Source organism: Haliotis cracherodii, unplaced genomic scaffold, assembly GCF_022045235.1.
Source record: "Haliotis cracherodii isolate W230 unplaced genomic scaffold, xgHalCrac1.p SCAF_7, whole genome shotgun sequence".
In the NCBI taxonomy this organism is placed as follows: Eukaryota; Metazoa; Mollusca; class Gastropoda; order Lepetellida; family Haliotidae; genus Haliotis; species Haliotis cracherodii.
The window spans coordinates 21,681,537-21,705,003 of NW_027266330.1; the positions used below are offsets into that span (position 1 = coordinate 21,681,537).

General features: G+C 37.9%; 1 protein-coding gene across 1 annotated transcript in view; it reads right to left on the reverse strand.

Annotated features, from left to right (window-relative positions):
- The window catches only part of LOC139447885 (short stature homeobox protein 2-like), a 46,939-nt gene extending 30,141 nt beyond the window's left edge, over window positions 1-16,798 (reverse strand). Inside the window, exon 1 of the mRNA XM_071229364.1 lies at window positions 16,254-16,798. Coding sequence (XP_071085465.1) covers window positions 16,254-16,479 — 226 coding nt within the window. The 5' untranslated portion in view covers window positions 16,480-16,798. The remainder of the gene's footprint in view (window positions 1-16,253) is intronic.
- Window positions 16,799-23,467: the final 6,669 nt, after the last annotated feature.

The window sequence follows — 23,467 nt, forward strand, 5'->3', positions numbered from 1 at the left end:
GACCTCTACTTTCTTACCATGTATATTTTAACACTGATTCATTTGCAAGTGATTTTATTAAATTATCTTTGTTTTGTTCCCTTATTCATTTTGAATTTTGAGACGTCTTCACAGACTAAGGTCACTGTTTATTGTCTTCTTTAATAAAATGTTATCATCTGAAATAAAAGATTAAAAGCGACAAAACCCTTTCCATATTCAATAGAAATATATGCCAAAAGCAGAGTCGATTGTACGATTCCGAGTATATCATGAGCATGTGTTCATGAATCACTATCAAATAGTGATGATACCAGGTGCTCGCGAAAAAAGGTGAACGTTACCTGCTCCACAGGTAGAACCCGTCACAAACACTTGAGAGACGTCACAAATCATGTAACCCAAATCCCATTCCCTTGATTTCTGAATAAACTCCTAAAAAACTTGTGTTGAGAATAAGAGCATGGTTTATATTTACTCGTGAAATGTCATTCCTTCGTTAGTTTCCAATTTAAAATATACGCAAATATAAAACGTCAAAGCCAGACAATAACAAGTCTCGATTATCCATCGAAAGATTCCATTCTTTGGTCGTAAACGTTAAATGTAGCGGTGGAAATTATGGGAATGGATCAGAGAAAAATCAGTGCTGATACCACGTGTTCGTATTGTTCTGAAACTACATATGTATGTATTAATAATGTAGACGTATACAGATGTGAAGAAGATAAAATAGAAACGGTTTACTTGTGCGACATCAGATTCACTTTTGTGTATAGAACTGCTAAAAATAAGTACACTTCATGCTCCTGTCATGCTCTTTTTGTCCCAGCCCAGAGTCAATAATTGTGTTTGACAGTCGTCACCTTCGGGTAATCATAAACGCAGTACATTCTTATGAGAAACAGACAACACAACAACAAAAAATAACATTACGAGACAGTATATTGTAATAAAATTAATTTTAAAAAAAATAACCCCAAATCAATAAAAATCCGCCACGACAGTTAAGATCGTGGCTTGAAAGTAATATCAATAAAATTGTACGATGATATCAAATAATTTGAAACCTGTCCAAAAATGAAAGTAAAATCCAAATCAAGGTCAGTTAGTGACCCTTTACCCACCACCGCCAAAGCAAGTGAATGCAAATAAAGGTTCAGTTTCGTTTTTAAAAAAAATCGTTTGAAATTCTACCCCAAATTGACACACGTAACGCTAAAATTAGATCGGGATAGCAGTCTGGCTTGCTTTTGTACCACAAAATGTCCGTCTGACCGTCGGATGACACAGCGACGCACGTCAGGCTTAACTGCAAGAGACATGCGCAACGTCTGCGGTGCGCAGCATGACAGGACGCTGTCACAAGGGAGACAATTACCCGTATACAAGTTGATACCCGCGTGTGAAGAGAATTTTAGCCTAAGTGAAAATCATATTCAATCAGTTGGATACACTCGCCGTTAGTCGGAATGGGCGACAGCTACAATGCTGAAGTGTTATGTAAAATCAATTAAGATGATACATCGCTCGATGAAAGCTGCGTTAGAGCAGCGTACCGCGCAGGGTCCGAGCTAGCTTCGCCATCCGCGAGTCAACCGTAGTTAGTGGATACGAGATCATATGAAATGTATCCACGTCTCTTTCAATTGGCGATAACAGCTTTTGTTTTGGACTTGGGCTTGAAATTTGAGCTTTATGTGTTATTAAATGATAGAGACGAGAAAAAGTGAGAATTTCGTAATTTGATTTCGTTCTCGAAAGAGACGATAGCCGAGTTGGCTGGAATTTCATTATTTCGTTCTATTGGATTTGTAATTTTCGTGATTGCTTTACATAGAACACAGTTGTGTAGAAATAAGAGTTATGCAGTCGCAGGCAAATCAAGGGAAATACGATTAAAACACCCACCAATATTTCAGCTTGAGAGATCACCAAGGGATCTTGTCTGAAGATTCGTTTCGTCCCATTAGATATTAAAGAAACCGTCCGTAATTTTACATTTGCTGTTCGAACAGAAAATTCTTTTAAGATGTTTTGTCAACATTGCATAAGTTAATCATACTGAATTGTTTATCAAATTTTAGTAAAACTCTGTCTTTTAATACTTTAAAATTAAATCTGACATCAAAAAGGTTTTTAGTGTTTGTTATGAACATAACAAATCTGCTCTAGAGAGATATTTAGAACTATCACATAACAGTACATCGTGAAGCTCCAGCGGTGATTCAATTAGCTGGCTTTATATTCTACTTTCTGAGATTATTGCATTTTCATCCTCTTTATGATATTTTACCTTCGACACATTATATTATTTACTGAATGCTTTTATGTTAGACTAAATTATCTATCGGTAACTTTATAAGCGTTCGTTGTTTTAAGTCGGTTTGATAAATAACAATGTTCATTTACAAATATAAATCTTGCAAAATACTTTACTTTAAACTCGAGTTGACCAGAAACCCCAAACAGGAGTACTTTATTGCCAATCATGGTCGCCAAATCGAAGTTACATTTGCGGATATCATTAAGAACAGATGATGCTATCGTTTCTACCCTTTTTTCGTAAACTCAGAATCCAGGTTAACTAGACGTTACCATGGAAACGAAAACACCCAAAGAAGGTGACATTTCATAAACGCCACATCTGAAACAGTAAGAGTGAATGAGTATGGTTTTACGCCGCTCGCTTTTAGAATTATTCCAGCCTTATCTCCACGGGGGCACCAAATAGAGGTTCACACATTGTACCCATGTGGGGACTGGGAGCATGGCCTGCGGCGTGACGACCCAACGCGTTAACTGCTAGACTACCCCCAAGATCCTTAAAACGCTAAGTTTAAGATGGTGGTGGGGGGTGTGAGAGAGAGGGTGATGGGGGTTGAGGAAGAGGCTAGATTCAAATGGCAGTCCTAGCAATTGTTTAAACGCCACTCTGTCTGTCTGCTAACTCAATTTTAATTGTAATTATGTATAACAATCTATTTTAACTTAAAAACAATTAGGCGATGTCTCATTTTCATGAAACGATACTGGTCAAAAGCCGTGGAACATCGTCCCCTTTTGAATCGTAAATGTTCAAATATGTAGCAGTGGTTGGGGTGGCAGTTGTCATAGTAGTAGTTGTAGTAGTAGTGGTGGTGGTGGTGAGTAGTAGTAGTAGTAGTAGTAGTAGTAGTAGTAGTTCTAGCAGTAGTAGTAGTAGTAGTAGTAGTAGTAGTAGTGGTAGTAGTAGTAGTTGTGGTGGTAGTTGTCATAGTGGTTGTAGTAGTATTGGTAGTTGTAGTTGTCGTAGTAGTAGTAGTGGTAGTAGTAGTAGTAGTAGTAGTAGTAGTAGTAGAAGTAGTAGTAGTAGTAGTATGAGTAGTAGTAGTAATAGAAGTAGTAGTAGTAGTAGTAGTAGTAGTAGAAGAAGTAGTAGTAGAAGAAGTAGTAGTAGTAGTAGTAGTAGTAGTATGAGTAGTAGTAGTAATAGAAGTAGTAGAAGTAGTAGTAGTAGTAGTAGTAGTAGTAGAAGAAGTAGTAGTAGAAGAAGTAGTAGTAGTAGTAGTAGTAGTATGAGTAGTAGTAGTAATAGAAGTAGTAGAAGTAGTAGTAGTAGTAGTAGTAGTAGTAGTAGAAGAAGTAGTAGTAGAAGAAGTAGTAGTAGTAGTAGTAGTAGTAGTAGTAGAAGTAGTAGAAGAAGTAGTAGTAGAAGAAGTAGTAGAAGTAGTAGTAGTAGTAGTAGTAGTAGTAGAAGTAGTAGTAATAGAAGTAGTAGTAGTAGTAGTAGTAGTAGTAGGAGTGGCACGACCTTCATCGCATTAGGCTTTACTCCCACATTAACCTACACACAAACACAGCCCAAAGCTGACTCACTGATGCTCAAAGCATTCAATTAGTGTTGTTCTTCCTTCAAAATTATTTATGTTGTTGTTATTTGAGCACATTATATCTGTTGTCTATAAAGTCAGTAGTACTGAAATTCTATGTTGAGGACTGAATGTTAGAATTACCCGCAGAGCACCAGAATACCGACTTCAGAACTGTAACTTGGGGAAAATCTCTATTTCAGATTTATGTCCATACGCATGTAATAGCAAATTAAGTAACATCGGTGAATCGTTATTACATGGTTTTAAAAACTACATCAATCTCGTCTTTACGAGGAATTATTATTGGCAGAAATTCTGAGGATTCAAACTGCAATAAAAATTATCAGCAATGCAAGCCAGGTTTTCTTGTAACATTAAATGTTCGACCGTTCTACAGGTGAGTCGGAATTGTCGCAGTTGTCTTGTCTCCTGTGTATCTGGACTCTATCTGTCGTTCTCTGCCTTTGAAGAAGAAAAACTGTACTTTATATTTCAGGCCTTCAGGCAATACACAAAGTATTACATACAATGCCTTGTATAATACATCAATTATTTAGATCTTAATGAAAATAAGCGACAAAACTCCACATTTGTAAGAGAAATAAGCCCACTGTGCGATTCCGACTACATGTATATTATAAGCATGTGTTCATGATTCAATACCAAATAGAGAAGGTACCAGGTGCTCGCGAGGGGGTGGGCGTATCCTGACCCACCTACTCCACCGGTGGCACCCGTCACAAATACATGCAAATGCCACATTCTCTGAATATCATAACTTGGTATTAATAAAGAGATACTTTGTATTCTACGGAAATACAGGTATCATTTGGAGTGAGTGAGCTGGGTTCAACGCCGCTTTTAACATTATTCCAGTTATATTACGGCGTGTCAGCTTAATGTGGGAGGAAAGCCCGAAGTGATGCAGGTCTCAAACATTTACCACTTCGGTGAAACCCACGAGCACGGGTATGGTGCTGACAAACCTAGAAACATAATTGGGGCGAACTGGGATTCGAACCCACAATCATAGGTTTCTGGCGTGCTCAAGGGACGCAACTCTGCACAGCGAATCACGGCGCCTTAGACGACTGGGCCACTCGTACCCCAAGTATCATTTGGACAAAGGCGGCATGGGTTCTGTGGGACATTTATCTGTAAGGATACATAGGGCCTTACGTCTCCATGCATATCACATAGGTCACAATAATACAAAATGAAAATACCGTATTCGACGTAATAAGCGCCCCGCTCTAATAAGCGCCCACGGTGATATTTGCTAATATATTGGCTCGTGAACAATCCCAATCAGCACCCCTTCCAATTCATCAATGTACACAAGACTTATTTATTCGTGTAAAATACGCACTCGTGTGTTAGATCACCCTTAATTATGGGCAATTAAATTTTTGAAAAATATATCTGTCGTATGTAAACATTTCAGGCTGTCAGCATAAACCACGAAATTTACGGTCTTTCAACTTAAAATAATATTCTAATAAGCGCCCCCTATTTCTAATTTTGAGAGCGCCCTGGGAGCTTATTACGTTGAATACGGTAACCTTCAATACCTTAACACAGAATAGGTGTTATCTTTAAGTGACATTTTAGAATTTGTAGTAACAATAAAGAAATATACAGATTTCAACTATTTTATCGTTTTAGTTCAGATGCCTTTATCAAGCTAGATATTGTAAAGGAAACATCTGTCATGTCTGTCCTAATGGCAAATTATGTACGTTTTGCTGATAAAAAAACTCATCTCTGAGCGCATCGCTAGATTTGATAACGCAACCTAAATATTTAACAGTGCATTTCTCTTGTAACTGGTGGTTACGTAATGTTAAATACATGTCTGGGGCGTGGCATATATAGACACGGAAATATATGTAGAGCTGTCATTCAATTTACACATTGTGTGTTATGTCATGCCATGTCCAAGGTCAGCGAACTGACACGTGGTATGATAGGATTAGCGAAGCCAGGATGTGTACGTGTGCCTGTATCAAGTATGAGGAAATATTGATTCAAAGAAAATCAATCAATTCCCTATAGGTAATCAGGGATATCGATCATGTCAATAGTGAACTCAACTTTCTTCCTACCTGTTTAATAATTTGGAAAAATCATAACTCAGAAAGCTGTTAATAAAATATAATTTTCATTGGCTCATATTGGAGGCCGGATAATGAAAAGAACAAATATTGTGAAAAATGTTCCAGACAGATGGAATAATCTCCATGCATGAACAAGTTATTTCTCAAGCATGTGCTATATCCAGACCACGTAATGACTATGCGATTGGGTTTATTCCTACGCATCGTTATTAAGTGTTGTGTCGCGTAAATAAATGCCACAGAAACTATTTTCACAATCATAAAAAATATCTTCTTAAAGCTGAGTCGATTGTACGATTCCGACACTCAAAGGTAAGTCACGGGAACATATCGTACAAGGCAAAATTGGGAATTGCATCGGACATAATTGTTGTCACTGATGCGTCAAATTTGTGGTCCTGAACATATCTACCCTGGCACTTTATCCACCATATAGCTTGTTCTGCACCAGGACCACAAGGGTGTTTGTCCCCACGCATAGTTATTCAGTATTGCGTCGTGCAAAGCGCGCCTACAATAACACGCACTTTAACACGCTAAGTGATTTGAATTGAAATTCCATGCATAATATGTAATGCACGTTTTCTCTATATGTGCGGTCAATTGATGAAACACACACAGCAGCGTTAACATTTATGAAACACATGCTGCGTTAGGTTCGATGATAAAATAAAGCATAAATGAAATAAGCGTTACCTCTCTGTTGGAGAACGCTGAAGGTGTCCATGCCATTATGTGAGATAATACTATATTGCGTTGTTTGTGCACAAGGGGGCGTAGGCATATTACATGCAATCAGGACACTCTATGAGTTAATGTAAACTGATTTTGAAAATGTTGTTATTCTCAATGTGGAGCAAGTTGATCGCGTCTTTTCCTGGCATTGACATTTCATGCAAGGACTTAATCGTAACAAGCTGTAGTGTGTACGGCGTTCAGAACGATGGGGTGTCGGATATATCATTCATCACAATACATATGCACAGCAACGCTAGGAAGAGTTAGGGAAATATCTCCACACGCAACAATATTTCCCTTGTACAAACACGTTCCAGGGCGTGACAATATTCCCCTTGTACAAACACGTTCCTGGGCGCAACAATATTTCCCTTATACAAACACGTTCAGGGCGCAACAATATTTCCCTTGTACAAACACGTTCCTAGGCGCAACAATATTTCCCTTGTACAAACACGTTCAGGGCGCAACAATATTTCCCTTGTACAAACACGTTCAGGGCGCAACAATATTTCCCTTGTACAAACACGTTCCTGGGCGCAACAATATTTCCCTTGTACAAACACGTTCCTGGGCGCAACAATATTTCCCTTGTACAAACACGTTCCTGGGCGCAACAATATTTCCCTTGTACAAACACGTTCCTGGGCGCAACAATATTTCCCTTATACAAACACGTTCAGGGCGCAACAATATTTCCCTTGTACAAACACGTTCCTAGGCGCAACAATATTTCCCTTGTACAAACACGTTCAGGGCGCAACAATATTTCCCTTGTACAAACACGTTCCTGGGCGCAACAATATTTCCCTTGTACAAACACGTTCCTGGGCGCAACAATATTTCCCTTGTACAAACACGTTCCTAGGCGCAACAATATTTCCCTTGTACAAACACGTTCAGGGCGCAACAATATTTCCCTTGTACAAACACGTTCAGGGCGCAACAATATTTCCCTTGTACAAACACGTTCCTAGGCGCAACAATATTTCCCTTGTACAAACACGTTCAGGGCGCAACAATATTTCCCTTGTACAAACACGTTCAGGGCGCAACAATATTTCCCTAGTACAAACACGTTCCTAGGCGCAACAATATTTCCCTTGTACAAACACGTTCAGGGCGCAACAATATTTCCCTTGTACAAACACGTTCCTAGGCGCAACAATATTTCCCTTGTACAAACACGTTCCAGGGCGTGACAATATTTCCCTTGTACAAACACGTTCCTGGGCGCAACAATATTTCCCTTATACAAACACGTTCAGGGCGCAACAATATTTCCCTTGTACAAACACGTTCCAGGGCGTGACAATATTTCCCTTATACAAACACGTTCCTAGGCGCAACAATATTTCCCTTGTACAAACACGTTCAGGGCGCAACAATATTTCCCTAGTACAAACACGTTCCTAGGCGCAACAATATTTCCCTTGTACAAACACGTTCAGGGCGCAACAATATTTCCCTTGTACAAACACGTTCCTAGGCGCAACAATATTTCCCTTGTACAAACACGTTCCAGGGCGTGACAATATTTCCCTTGTACAAACACGTTCCTGGGCGCAACAATATTTCCCTTATACAAACACGTTCAGGGCGCAACAATATTTCCCTTGTACAAACACGTTCAGGGCGCAACAATATTTCCCTTGTACAAACACGTTCAGGGCGCAACAATATTTCCCTTGTACAAACACGTTCCTAGGCGCAACAATATTTCCCTTGTACAAACACGTTCAGGGCGCAACAATATTTCCCTTGTACAAACACGTTCAGGGCGCAACAATATTTCCCTAGTACAAACACGTTCCTAGGCGCAACAATATTTCCCTTGTACAAACACGTTCAGGGCGCAACAATATTTCCCTTGTACAAACACGTTCCTAGGCGCAACAATATTTCCCTTGTACAAACACGTTCCAGGGCGTGACAATATTTCCCTTGTACAAACACGTTCCAGGGCGTGACAATATTTCCCTTGTACAAACACGTTCCAGGGAGCAACAATATTTCCCTTGTACAAACACGTTCCAGGGAGCAACAATATTTCCCTTGTACAAACACGTTCCAGGAACTTGATTTAGTTGCCAGCCAAAATTAAGGTTGCACTCTGGTCCCATAAATTTTATATCTCTTAATGATTGTGTCGTGATTTTTAATACAGTTAGCACTGTTACAATACTTATGTGACAATGTCATCAATGGCAACCATCATATAATGCATAATTATTATCGTTAGTTGGTTAATATTAACATCAATGTGACACGGTGGTCAACTTCACCTGTGTTTATGTGTATATATGTCCATCTGTGTATATATGTTCACCTGTGTATATATGTTCATCTGTGTATATATGTCCATCTGTGTATATATGTTCACCTGTTTATATATGTTCATCTGTGTATATATGTTCATCTGTGTATATATGTCCATCTGTGTATATATGTTCATCTGTGTATATATGTTCATCTGTGTATATATGTTCACCTGTTTATATATGTTCATCTGCGTATATATGTCCATCTGTGTATATATGTCCATCTGTGTATATATGTTCACCTGTTTATATATGTTCATCTGTGTATATATGTTCATCTGTGTATATATGTCCATCTGTGTATATATGTTCATCTGTGTATATATGTTCATCTGTGTATATATGTTCACCTGTTTATATATGTTCATCTGCGTATATATGTCCATCTGTGTATATATGTTCGCCTGTGTTTTTATGCCCATCTGTGTATATATGTTCATCTGTGTATATATGTTCATCTGTGTATATATGTCCATCTTCGTATATATGGTCATCTGTGTGTATATGTTCACCTGTGTATATATGTTCATCTGTGTATATATGTTCATCTGTGTATATATGTCCATCTTCGTATATATCGTCATCTGCGTATATATGTCTATCTGTGTATATATGTTCATCTGTGTATATATGTCCATTTTCGTATATATGGTCATCTGTGTGTATATGGTCACCTGTGTATATATGTTCATCTGGGTATATATATGTTCACCTGTGTATATATGTTCATCTGTGTATATATGTTCATCTGGGTATATATATGTTCATCTTCGTATATATGTTTATCTGTGTGTATATGGTCACCTGTGTATATATGTTCATCTGTGTATGTATGTCCATCTGTGTATATATGTCCATCTTCGTATATATGGTCATCTGTGTGTATATGGTCACCTGTGTATATATGTTCATCTGTGTATATATATGCCCATCTTCTTATATATCGTCATCTGCGTATATATGTTTATCTCTGTTTATAAGGTGAATAGAAATCAATGCTACAATTATCTTGTCTGTTATACGAAGATGTCTTTGGACTTAGAATATAAAGCTGTCGTCCTAAATCATCTTTAATGTGGTATAGAATTCATATAACATTGATCAATATAAACCATTAACCAGATGGGAAAGGACGCACTCGACACATCACCAAACACCTATGTCTCTGTTGGTTGCCCAAGCGTGGTAGCGTTGGACTGAATGTCTCTGTTCCATATGTCATAAACATGTAAAATATATTATCATGGAGGATTCAGCAACATTCATAGCTGCATATATAACATAAATCATCGCAGACAAAAAGGTAAAACGTCAAGTTTAATCTTTACGCGTAGAAAGGTTTACAGGTGTACAAGACCTTTGTGTTACGTAGAAGTAAAACCGTTTGCTCCAGTCGCCTGAGTTCGAGTCCTCAGAGAGGTACAATATATGAAGACCATTTGTGGTATCACTGACGTAATATTGCGTGAATAATTTTTAAAGCGGCGTAAAACCATATTCACTCACTTACCACATTTACTACTATGTCAGTTCAACACGTATACATGTATCTCCGTTGATGATCAAATTAATCATCTCGAAATTAGAGACCACTTATGAAAACCAAAGCCGGATATTGTTATAGATTTCTATAAACGTGTATAAAATTCAAATGATGTATAAATAGTACTAGTGATTAGACTGTGGGCTTCGTGAAACAAACTGGTGAAGAGCCTATAATCCCTGTCACGTATAATGAGCAGGACAAGCCTCGGTTTGATTTATTATAGTCACGGAGGTATTATTTACTATTGATTACAATAAATAGCTGGCTGAACAACGCGACAGTAATTAGTATTACGAGACAAAATATGTATGCATTTGCACCTAGGATGCCTAGGCATTGGTTAGTTGCATGACGTGTCATAGGCTTAATTGTCCTCCCATTTACGCAGTGCCCTTACATTGATAAATCTAATCTATCAAATGACAAAATTATCAGCGGATATGCGTAGAAGGAAGTGATGAGATGGACAACCTGTATTATGGAAGGATATACGTACCCTTTTTCCGAACACCTGACTTTCAGTGATCCATTCATACTTTTTTTATCGCTTTTTTGCTTTTTACGACCAATGGAATCAGATAAGGGAGACTGGTTATTCTATCATGTTAATGGCCTGTTTTATATGAGAGTGAGTATGGTTTTACGCTGCTTTTAGCAATATTCCAGCAATATCACGGAAATGGGCTTCACATATTGTACCCATGTCGGGAATCGAACACTGGTCTTCGGCGTGACGAGCGAACCCTAAACCACTAGTCTACCCGACCCTGCATTATATGCAAATTGGTTCTGGTCTACTGAAGAATCATCAGAGGAAATATACCCCATCTCACATGGACGTATCATGGGTAGAAGCTTCAACAAATACTCCATTAATCATTAAATTAGATAGCACAATTGTGACTAAAATCCAAAATATTTGTTTCAAATCTTTTTGCTATATCTTTAATTTATGGATCTTTTAACACTGCTTTGAAAGGAAAGTGCAATTTCAAAATGAATACAGTGTAGTTAAATCCTGTAACATAGTAAAATGTTTGTCCATCCACCCCACCCCCTAGCTGTCTGAATGTGATCCTTTCCATGTATACATATATCTATCAATACGTATTTAGCCTTCTAATATAGAGTTTGTACAGACATATCGTACTATCTTACATACATTCTATCCATTTATTTGCCTATCTACGTGTCCGGCCAGTGGGATGCAGAGAGGCGAGGTCGCACGTTCGTGTCACCGAAATGCCGGGGTTGGTTTCAACGTTTGGACATTCCATGTGTTGTCCAATACTGTTGTTCGATTAAATGACATTCATTTATCATCTCTTTATCCCTCCATCTTTCCATCCCTATGCACACATTCATCCATACATAAATATATTCCCCCATACAGAAATTGGTTTAGCTAACCCAGCGTTCATACATAAACTGTCGGTCAAAAGCAAGTATGCACCCATGTTTGATGGTAGCCGAACAAGAAACAAACAAGAAATGGTTATTCGATGGGGATACATTTGATACGGGTATCTATTATATGTGAATATGCTTCAATCCATGTACCATCTATCCATCTGTCATAAATCTAAATTCATTACCAACCCATCTACCACAAATCCATCCATCATAAATGCTTCTATTACTAATCCATCAACCATCAATCCATCTGTCAAAATGACTGACCCATCTACTATCAATCCATAATTTTGGTACCATCAACCCATCTGTCATACATCCACCTATTCTCAATCCACATGACAATCCAGGTACCAACAATCCATCTACCAATTCCTTCTTCGTCTAGCAGTGCGCCACTTCCGAACACGACAACAACGCATAGGCCCAAATCTTCAAAACCATTGGTGTGTATAAAAAGCCGACCACGTTCGTCTGCCCCGGAATATATTTACGTAATTACAGAGAGAGAATCAGTGTCAGAAATTGACGCTAAAAATCTACTACATGAGATTATTAGCTAAAATCAATTACTGATTGCAACTAATTCATTGCAGAGTCATTGGCGGGCGATTAGAACAATTTTAGACCGATTTCGTCCTTTAATGTATTAAAGTAACGAGCTCTTGTTCAGAGATGTCATTATCGCAAGGCCCTAACGGTATCTCTAAGCTATCATTTTATTAAGGAAATTGTCAACCTGGGCAACAGCGAATTTCTTACCCTGTTATTTCCTTTCAGTTAGTAATTGGAAGCTAATAGGCGAGCATTTATTATAGGAGTCTGTGGTACGACGTAATAAACGATGGCTAACGCTGTCATTTTAATTTGAAGCTTGCCCTTATCATCCTATGAAGCGCGAACAACGCTTCCGATCAGGGCGCGCGACAGATCAATGACGCTTTGATTTTTCAGAAGAGGGAATGTCGCGAGAGTTGGTGTAATTTGTAACGAGATCTCGAGACTCGTTCTGATGTGAGACAGAGAAGAACATGGACGGAACGAGTTTATTTTTGTTCTCGTTCCCTTAAAGTGGTTTACACGCTCAATTCGTGATATTAGCCTTTTCATCCCGTGTCTGTAGACCTCGTTCCATTAGCATTATATTGCATTATCAACTTGTGTTTATATAATGCAGAGGTACAGACTGATATAATGCTATACAGACATACCCTCGTTCGCAGGAGAGACACAGTAGCGATAATGTTTAACAGAACGTACATCTCATTTCATTAACACGATACATTAGCCGTAGAATAAATAATTAATACAGACTGGTTCGGGAAATATTTACGAATTACGATGATATAATAAAATGATTACTCCTGGATGATATAGAACAGCTCTATCAAAACATCCCTCGGATGCGTGTATAATAGAACTATTGTTTTATACGTTGAATTGTTACAGTAATAAAACAGATGATGAATGTTTGTGTTCAAATCCTGGGAAAAAATATAAATGTTTTAACGAAAAAATGAAATAATAAAGTGTACAACACTGCGTTCGCTTCAAGGAACTCAAGGGACAAATATATTAGTCTGAGATCTGTGAAAATGATATTCTATTACTGACAGGGTGGAGGCGCGTCGGTTAAAAAATATCCTTCATGCAAGGTCACGAGTTTGGGTGAGACTGTCAACATAAATAAATGAAACCTACTTATATATCAATTACCTTGATTCAAATGTTGCAATTTATTTAATTGTTTGTAATTCATAGCACAAACACCACCAACCACAACAATTACTTCCTCTGGCACAATGCCCTTTGGCTGTAACGGAGAAGCCAGTAACGACAAACAAGAAATTATCATGTTTTACTCCCTGGTAATTCATACGTAAACGAACAAAACTACATTTCATAAAACAATGTATAGTTGTAAATGTTTATCACTCGATGACTTCGCGGTAATGCTAGCAATACCACACAAAAACTGAAAAATACCTCTGACATTTCATGCCATAATTCTGATGCACATTCAAACAAACGACGCTTAAAATTAGTTGAAATCTCACCAGGGAGTCATTAGAGACGAGTAATTAACACAGCACCGGGCCATATTACGATAACTCGTTCAAGCACTTCTCCTGTGGATTCAGCGTCGAAGCGAAACCCTGCGTTCAAATATTGGAATGGATACTCGACCGTCATTAGCGCGTGTATTTACATACATATTACTCTGAATATACCATTTGTATATATGTATTGCTAGAACTAAGTGAAGCCCTATTTCTTCTTTCGACATTTTCCATTATACAGACGCATGGTTTGTAAATAACATGTGTATTATGAACCACGTGAGCCGTTATTAACAAGCGTGGATCATTATCTCGTTTTATTCGTTAAAGAGATGGTGAAATAATACTCCCGGGCGATTATTTTGATTAATTTTATTTTTTTTCAGATAAGGTAATAGATTTTTGTATTGCTACTATAAAAATTATTCATGTGTAAGGGGATATTCATTCTAATATACTAGATACTTGGTAAAAATGACCGAGTGTTATACACGTATCGTCTTTTGATGGACGTCTCATGTGGAGTTGGTGTTCACTATATTGTGTAATTTTATTTATATAATCACCAAAACGTTTAAATATTATATTATAAAGTATGCTGATATATCATCACAAAAGTATGGACAGGACACTGTACATGAATATTGCGATACCGTTTCCTGTCTACAAAGCACACTTTGCAATAACCCTTTACAGTCATATAACGTGACCCTTCATATTTTCACGCATCCTTAGTTCCAAAATTATATTAGCCCATATCAATTTTGTTTATATATTATTTATATATATTTTGAAGATTGTTTAGCATTTATTGTTCACTGAACCTTATTTAATAATTGGGAGTATTCCATGTACAATACAATGTACTTCAAACATAACAGTTCAACAATCAAATGAATAACGTAATATATTTCTACTTCAACGAAATGTTTGGATCGGCTATAAATATGAATGTAATATTATATTGAAATGTGACAATTTAAATGTGTTGCTTTGCCTCATTATCGAGCACATCTATGAACTTTAAAAATGTTGATCCGTCTCTATCTCTAGTAAAAACATATTTTTATAATAACGAAATAATAGCGATATGAACTATACACAATAATATGGAAACATGATAAAACATATGCACTCACTGATATCATAAGAACAGCATATCGTATCCATGGTGAGGTTATCGTAATTCGTTCACATTTCAGACTGTATGTGTAGAATATCTTCTTCAGTACAACAATGCATGTACTGATGAGAATAATGTACTAGAGAGATTCTATCTGCGGAAGACCGTCATGAAACGAACACAATACAGTATTTATAATAACCAAAGCAACTGTATTTTATTTGTGTCATGTATCTGCCATTATTTGTTCATGTGTACTGCAGTGTCTTCTTTAAAGAATATCAGACAAAATTCAACTATTTTGAAGCAGTTTAAGAATAACCTCATGTTATCATTATATAGAATATGGTGTTGGAGAGATGCAGTTTTACACAATACCAAAACAGCGTTTCAAAATTCATAAAATCAAACGTTATTTGCTTGCATCTAAATATCTAATATTATTAATGCCATCTACACACACAATTTCCTGATAACCCTTCCCCTGAATTAAGTTGAATGAATAAACCCTTTATATTATTTTATACAACTTTACTGAAGAGTATTTATATATAAAAAACGATTAGTTGGCATTGTAAACAGTTTCCTCGTTATCTTCAACCACGCGTTTCTCTTCTCATGGTTACTTCTTGACACCATTGTGACAGTTTGGCTGTTTAGTTATCTATTTTATAACAGTAACTCACAAGGGTGTTTATATGCTGTCACACCGTCGGGGGCAGTATAGTAGAGGTATGTTCTGTAATATTTCATAATAATCATTATAACGGTTAATCGGTTCATACACAGAACTGCTGACATGGTCTGACAAAGTATTTTTTCAATAGAATTTAAATGTGAAATATTCCAATAAAACGATATATTAAATATTTGCATTAAAAATAGCGCATGTAACGATAAAACAGATTATGTTTATATATGTTACTGTATAAAAATCACATTAAAAATGAAAAATAAACAAATGTGAATGTATGCCATCTTATCTTTCAGTTCAAAGCATGTAGAATTAAATAACAATACAATATTGTCAAGAAAATATAAATATTCCATGAACGAACTCGGATAACGATTATACTGTTCAGGTAGTCTTTATTTCACTTACCTGTTTTTACTGTTAGAACACCCTTTTCTCTCCCTCCTATGGACAAGTCGTCGTCAGATTCGTCGCAGCTCTTCTCATCTTCACTTCCCGAACTGGTGATCTTGATATTTTCAGAGTCCAAATTGTTTTTGTCATCACAAACCACGGGTATACTGATTGTCTCCTTCTTGATGTTATCTGTGCACTCCTCAAAAGACTTGGACACAAATTCCGTCAATCCTTCCATCGCTGAATCCGTTTAAAAATACCTTAAAGTACCGATACACTTTTAAGAAAAAAAAGTTTTCGAAAAAAAATTCTTCTCAGGTAAACTATAGTAAAATGAGTCCTTAAAAGGTTCGAAACCTTAAAACTCACGGCACACCATCAAATACTTTCCTCCAAGGGCTTGTCATAAGATCCGAGATAAAAACGTTTCAAGCAGGATCCTATAAAGAATTTATTACCGTCTTCGGACAAATTCCTGGAACAGGAAGGATCGTCAAAGACCGGCACAGCTCGTCACATTCTAACTAGACTATCGGACAAGGAGCTCAATGTGTCCTCTCGCGTCCTCCGTCGGAGTCGTTTCGTCCTAAAGGGCCTCCGGTCCATTCTTCATATTCAACACAGAAGCGTAATTAATTTAATAAGATAGATTTGCCGAGTTGCTAATTATCTTCTTAAACATTTACTGTAGAAGCCATAACTCCTGTGATTGGCCAGTTCAAGTGACGTCACGTGCCGACAGAGGGCGCAGAAAGCGGTTAACATCAACGATTGCTTGTCATTGGCACGCGCCCGGTCGTTCAGACTTGGCGATATCAAAGCGGCCCATATGCTTGACTATGGCACGAGTCAAATGGTGTTTATGAAATTAGGAAAATATAACCAGAGCATCCATTGGCCTGTGGTGAATGGCTTTATATCTCTCTCTCCCGCTTTTATATTTTTCCAAATTTCTTTTTTATACGTCCATTTGAGGGGGGCGAGAGCTGAATCTCGGAGAACCGTTTGTTAACGATCTCTTGGGGTCACGGCCAGCTTTTATGCTGTCAACACATTATTAATTTTGGTTTGATGTCCGAATGTGATATGATTTTTGTGCAGAAGGCGGCCGGGACGACACGGTGGGAAGTTATGAGAATTGTCGGACTAGATTCATAATTCATAACGCGCTTGTAGTCATTAGGAATCTGCTGTTTCCGAGCAGGATGATTACGATAATAATGGCATGGTCCGTGACAGATTAATTGACTGTGTCACATACAGCGATATGATGAATGACGATATCATCATATATGGGATAAGATTGTTCCGTAAATGTGACTGTCGTTATCGATAATAAGGATAAAGATAAAATCATTATTATCATTATCATTATTATTATTATGATGATGATGATGATGATGAGGTATTCCAGATTTGAAACTTAGTGGTCGTTGCATGAAGCCTTTTTTTTCAATCGAACTATATTTCATATACTGGCTGGTGCTGCGGGGATAATGAAAAAATGAATGGATTTATCCCTTATAATATAATACCTCGCTGAAACGGATCCCCGTTAATGTGAACGATAGTTACAAAAGTTTAGCTTTCCGGATTGGCGATATTTCTTTGTGTTGCTTGTGGATTGGCGTCCGTTGTCTTTCTCCGGTACCTTCACTGGTGTTTTACTACAGCTTTTTAAAAGATAATTACATTTGCTCGATCAACATCTTCGTTTTCATGGTTCGCATTTAATATTTTGATACTCTATTTTATAATTCGTATTATGAAAATTAGATTAATTTACTTTCAATCAATTACATCTTTGAAGGCAAGTTGAAAGTAAACACGTTACTTTTGACTTTTAATTAAACTTTCGGTAAGATTAAGATTAAACACAAATACCAGGAAATAGCTAGAAACAGATTCCGTTGGTCGAAAAGGGAAATATAATTATGAAAATTGTTTAAATGGATTACTGAAATTTAGTGATGACATCGGGTGTTCGCGATCGGGAAAATGGTGATCCTGTCCGGTAGCACCTGCCACACAATTGTCATCAATGAAGTAAGTGCCACTGAATATGGCGTCAGTACATCTAAATAATTACAAAACAGTTCATCTTCACCTTTTCGCTAACACCTGGTGACATCACTATATATTTGATTGTGATTCATAAACACATGCTTATAATATTGTCGGAATATACAGTGTTTTTAGCAGATATTTCTTATGATCGTGGAAATGGTTTTGACGCTTCTATTTGTTAATTGTAAACCGTTTGAATAACAATAATTCCTTGTGTGTAATTATATTTTCGGAAAACAGAAACACTTTTAAAATTGTCATTTTGGAGTTTTTGATATCAATTAATATTTTCGTATCGTATATTTTTTATCCATATGTTTTTGTAATACATATCTGTCCACAACAAGCGATAAAAAGTGATAAATTACGTTTTAAAATGTAACCAAAATATTTATATACTTAAAATATAAATATATATAAAATTAAAAGACTTAAAAGTAAACTGCCTAACCTTTTAAAACCAACAATGAAGTGGTAAATGTCTGAGAGATATTTTGAGAATTAAATCCTGTAAAGAAGTTATATTATATCGGTCTGAAGCACGTATATTTCTATTTAATTCCTACAAACATCATCAAAGATATTATAAGGTGTACTGTATACCATCACATTTGTAACAAGTCAAATATGTTTCTTACAAATGCTTAGTTTTAAAAAATACACAAAAAGTTGTTTTTTTCTTAATTTACAGAATACGAAGAGCTATTTTTTAAATCTGTGTGTTTGTATCAGTGGGTTATTTTCCAGCTTTGCATGCGATACAGATATTAATAAAAGATTCCCGCATCTCCTCTACTAAGGAAAACAAACATTTCACTTTTTTTAAAAGCAAACGCACACGTGACCTGATGTCTCAACGCTCGCCGCCGTGATGGTTTCGAACTTCCACGCTTCCTAACAAATTGCACACATGTCAGTTTCAAACAATATAAACACAATATATGAGTATACTGCCATTCACGTTCTGGCATAACGACATACAGGATAATTGCTATTGTGAGTGGAGGGAAGGGGGGCTCGCTGGACAACTTAGGGAGCTGTAGAGGTGGATGTTTGGGGTATACCTTGAAGTATGGCACCAACCTTTGTCTGCAGAGATCCCTTTAGACATCAAAAACTGTCTTTAGTGTTTGAGAAAGGATGAAATGAAACTGACAGAATTGTCCAAATTGTGTCATTTTGCGCCAATCGGAAAGAGACCACGAAGAAGTATTAATTGCTGATACAGCGATCAACTTGAATTGTATATGATTAAAATAGGGAGTTGTCATGGAAACGATGAATTTGGAGACTATACACCCAGTGATGTTTATTTTTGGAAAATCTGAGTTAATATGAAGCGTATGAGGCCATCCCTATTTTTTTATGTTTCTCATCACCAACCTCAACCAGCAAGAGAGCGGGCGGGGAAAACAACAACAACAACAACAATAACAAAAACCCAACAACAAAAATCCAACAACAAAAATCCAACAAAACTGTTGCGTAAGCTAATTGTGTAACTTATCTTATTAAGTTTTACAGTTTAAACACTTGATAATAGTCTTTAAATTATTTTAGACACGGATCTAGTCGTTTTGATTCGGAAACGAATCTTTAATCAATATAGTTGAAAAAAGATCAAGCTGATCATGTTTTTTTATGAGTGTGCAATGGCAGGGGTACTTTTTTTACGGTATCGGGACATCAATTTCCACAGCGGCAGGGAAATTGAGATGAGAAAACTTGTAATTGTTTCACGTCTGAATGAAAATTCAGAGCGGACGGGAGATCGGAAACACAGACAAAATACGGACAGCCTAAATGTCACATACTTTCAGTGTAACCTACATTCAGTACTCTTTGCAATATTTTTCTGTCCGAGGTGACTTAAATTGATACTTAATCGGTTTCTAAAACTTACAAAAAAGTCATTTCCTTGTTTTTGTAGAAACAATAAAACCAACATAAATGCATTGTTGACAGATATAAATGTATGTATTCGGTCAGACATAATTGATATTATCAATGCAATAAGATGTTTCTACCGTAGATGTTTCTACAAAATCTACACGGTTATACATTGATAATGGCACATCACGTGAGTCGATACACACGGCATGTCCCAGATATCCTGGATAAATGGAATATCGAAAATGGATATCAAAATTAACCTATCTACATCGTATCTTTAACTTTGTAATACCCCATCCCAACCCACGTCGTCAAACACGAGCAACGTTATTTCCGTAATCGATACTACAGACATGTTCTTGTAAAGGGCTTCCGGGTTCTCTCAAAACGTTATTTATATTCTTATTTATATCTTGGCCCTTAGTGTTTATAGTCTGTTTACACATCCGCCGACTCTAGCTTTCTCAAATGTGGAAGAATATTATAATTATGAGGACAACCATTCTTTATTCCCGCCGATTGTGTTGATATATTTCTCTAAGCAGAGACAATATTGTCACGGGGTAGGCCAATTTTCGAGGCCTGTAGCCTAATGGTATAAAAGTGTGTGTTTTTATTAATAATTGCCACAGTTGCTCATATATTTTTTTTATATTAGTGAGTTGTAAAACTGGTAATGTATCGTACACATTGTACCCTACTGACTTTACTCTTCAGTGAGCACTTATAAATTATCGTCTTTAAATCTCTTTTTAAATAGGGGGCACGGGTGGCCCAGTCGTCTAAGGCACCGCGATTCGGTGTGCAGAGTTGCGTCCCTTGGGCACGCCAGAGACCCATGATTGCAGGTTCGAATCCCGGTTCACCCTGATTAGGTTTCTAGGTTTGTCAGCACCATAGCCGTGCTCATGGGTTTCACCGAAGTGGTAAACGTCTGAGACCTGCATCACCCAACTCACTCACTCTTTTTAAATATATATTTCGATCACCTTCACAGAAAACACAAACCGTACGCCAAGAAATTAAAAAATAAAAGGTCTTGGAGATATGTAAACATGATCTCTGCTGGAGTTGTATCCAATGGACACTCCTTCACAATGTACTCTGTTACGTCAAACTAGCACTACCCTTACATGCGGGTTCGATCCCCAGCCGCGTCAAACCAAAAGACGTTTAAAGATGGTCCTTGTTGTTACCCTGTCTGGCGCTCGGCATTAAGGGGCTAAAACAAGGACCGGTCGGCTCGGAGTCAGTATATTGTGTCTGAGTGGGGTATTCATTTTAAACTGCGGCATGGTATCTCAGTGTGCTAGCACAATAAATCGGCATCAGTCCGGAATAGTACAAGTAGCCACACACACACACACACACACACACACACACACACACATACACACGTGTATGCACGTCGCTATATAAGTGCAATAATCTTGGACGCGACGTTAAACCCAATTTCACATCGCCACCTTACATGCAACAAGCGTGTCTAGTGAGTGAGTGAGTGAGTATGGTTTTACGCGGATTTAGCAATATTCCAGTCATATCATTGCGGGGGACACCAGAAACGATCTTCACACTTTGTACCCATGTGGGGAATCGAACCCAGGCCTTCGGCGTGAAAAGCGAACGCTGTAACCACTTGGCTACCCCACCGCCCGTCAAGGTATGGTGACATCCGATCTATCAAAATAAGCTCTAAGAGCAAGCCAAGCGACTTGGGAACAATTTTACCCCGGATCCACGACACCCGGTGTTGAGTTTTTCCTTGTTTAACAGTACGATAGTTGTTTCGTTTTATTACGACTGGAAAGGACGTCAAGGTAAGACTCTCTAAAACCTCATCCCACCCCCAGGAATTGTCGATCCGTCACTGGCATCCTGGTTGACTCGATCGATTGTTGTTATTTATCTTACTCATTTGATTAATATGAAGAATCAATGCTCATAAAAGCCTCTTTAAAAAGTAAATAAACTTTTTAGCCTTCAGAAATCAATATTTCGTTTAGGTCAGATCTCTGTTGCCCTACTCTCGTTTTTAACTTCAGATTAACATAAACCTACAAAAAAATCGATAAATTCTATGTTAGTTTCATGTAAAAAGAACCACGATTTTTAATTAAAACTCTGGCAGTGACATTTTTCTTCTAAATTTTCAATTAAATGGAGGTATATGTGTGCTTTAAAGTGGCTTGCAGACAAAATACTCAAACTACATGTCGGTCAACATCTGAGAGAACATACATAACATGCAACACGATTAACCGCCGACATGTCTGAGATGTGGTCGGGTTGCTGACATGTCTGAGATGTAGTCGGGTTGCCGACATGTCTGAGATGTAATCGGGTTGCCGACATGACTGAAGATGTAGTCTGAGATGTAGTCGGGTTGCTGACGAGTCTGAGATGTAGTCGGGTTGCTGTAATGTCTGAGATGTGGTCGGGTTGCTGACATGTCTGAGATGTAGTCGGGTTGCCGACATGACTGAAGATGTAGTCTGAGATGTAGTCGGGTTGCCGACATGTCTGAGATGTAGTCGGGTTGCTGACATGTCTGAGATGTGGTCGGGTTGCCGACATGTCTGAGATGTAGTCGGGTTGCCGACATGTCTGAGATGTAGTCGGGTTGCAGACATGTCTGAGATGTAACCGGGTTGCTGACATGTCTGAGATGTAGTCGGGTTGCCGACATGTCCGAGATGTAACCAGGTTGCTGACATGTCTGAGATGTGACCAGGTTGCAGACATGTCTGAGATGTAACCAGGTTGCTGACATGTCTGAGATGTAGTCGGGTTGCCGACATGTCTGAGATGTGACCGGGTTGCTCACATGTCTGAGATGTAGTCGGGTTGCCGACATGTTTGTGATGTAGTCGGGTTGCTGACATGTCTGAGATGTGACCAGGTTGCTGGCGTGTTTGAGATGTAGTCGGGTTGCTGACATGTCTGAGATGTGACCACGTTGCAGACATGTCTGAGATGTAGCCGGGTTGCCGACATGTCTGAGATGTAATCAGGCTGCTGACATGTCTGAGATGTAGTCGGGTGGCTGACATGTCTGAGATGTGAACCGGTTGCTGACATGTCTGAGATGTAACCGGGTTGCTGACATGTCTGAGATGTAACCGGGTTGCTGACATGTCTGAGATGTAACCAGGTTGCTGACATGTCTGAGATGTAACCGGGTTGCAGACATGTCTGAGATGTGACCAGGTTGCTGACATGTCTGAGATGTGACCAGGTTGCAGACATGTCTGAGATGTGACCAG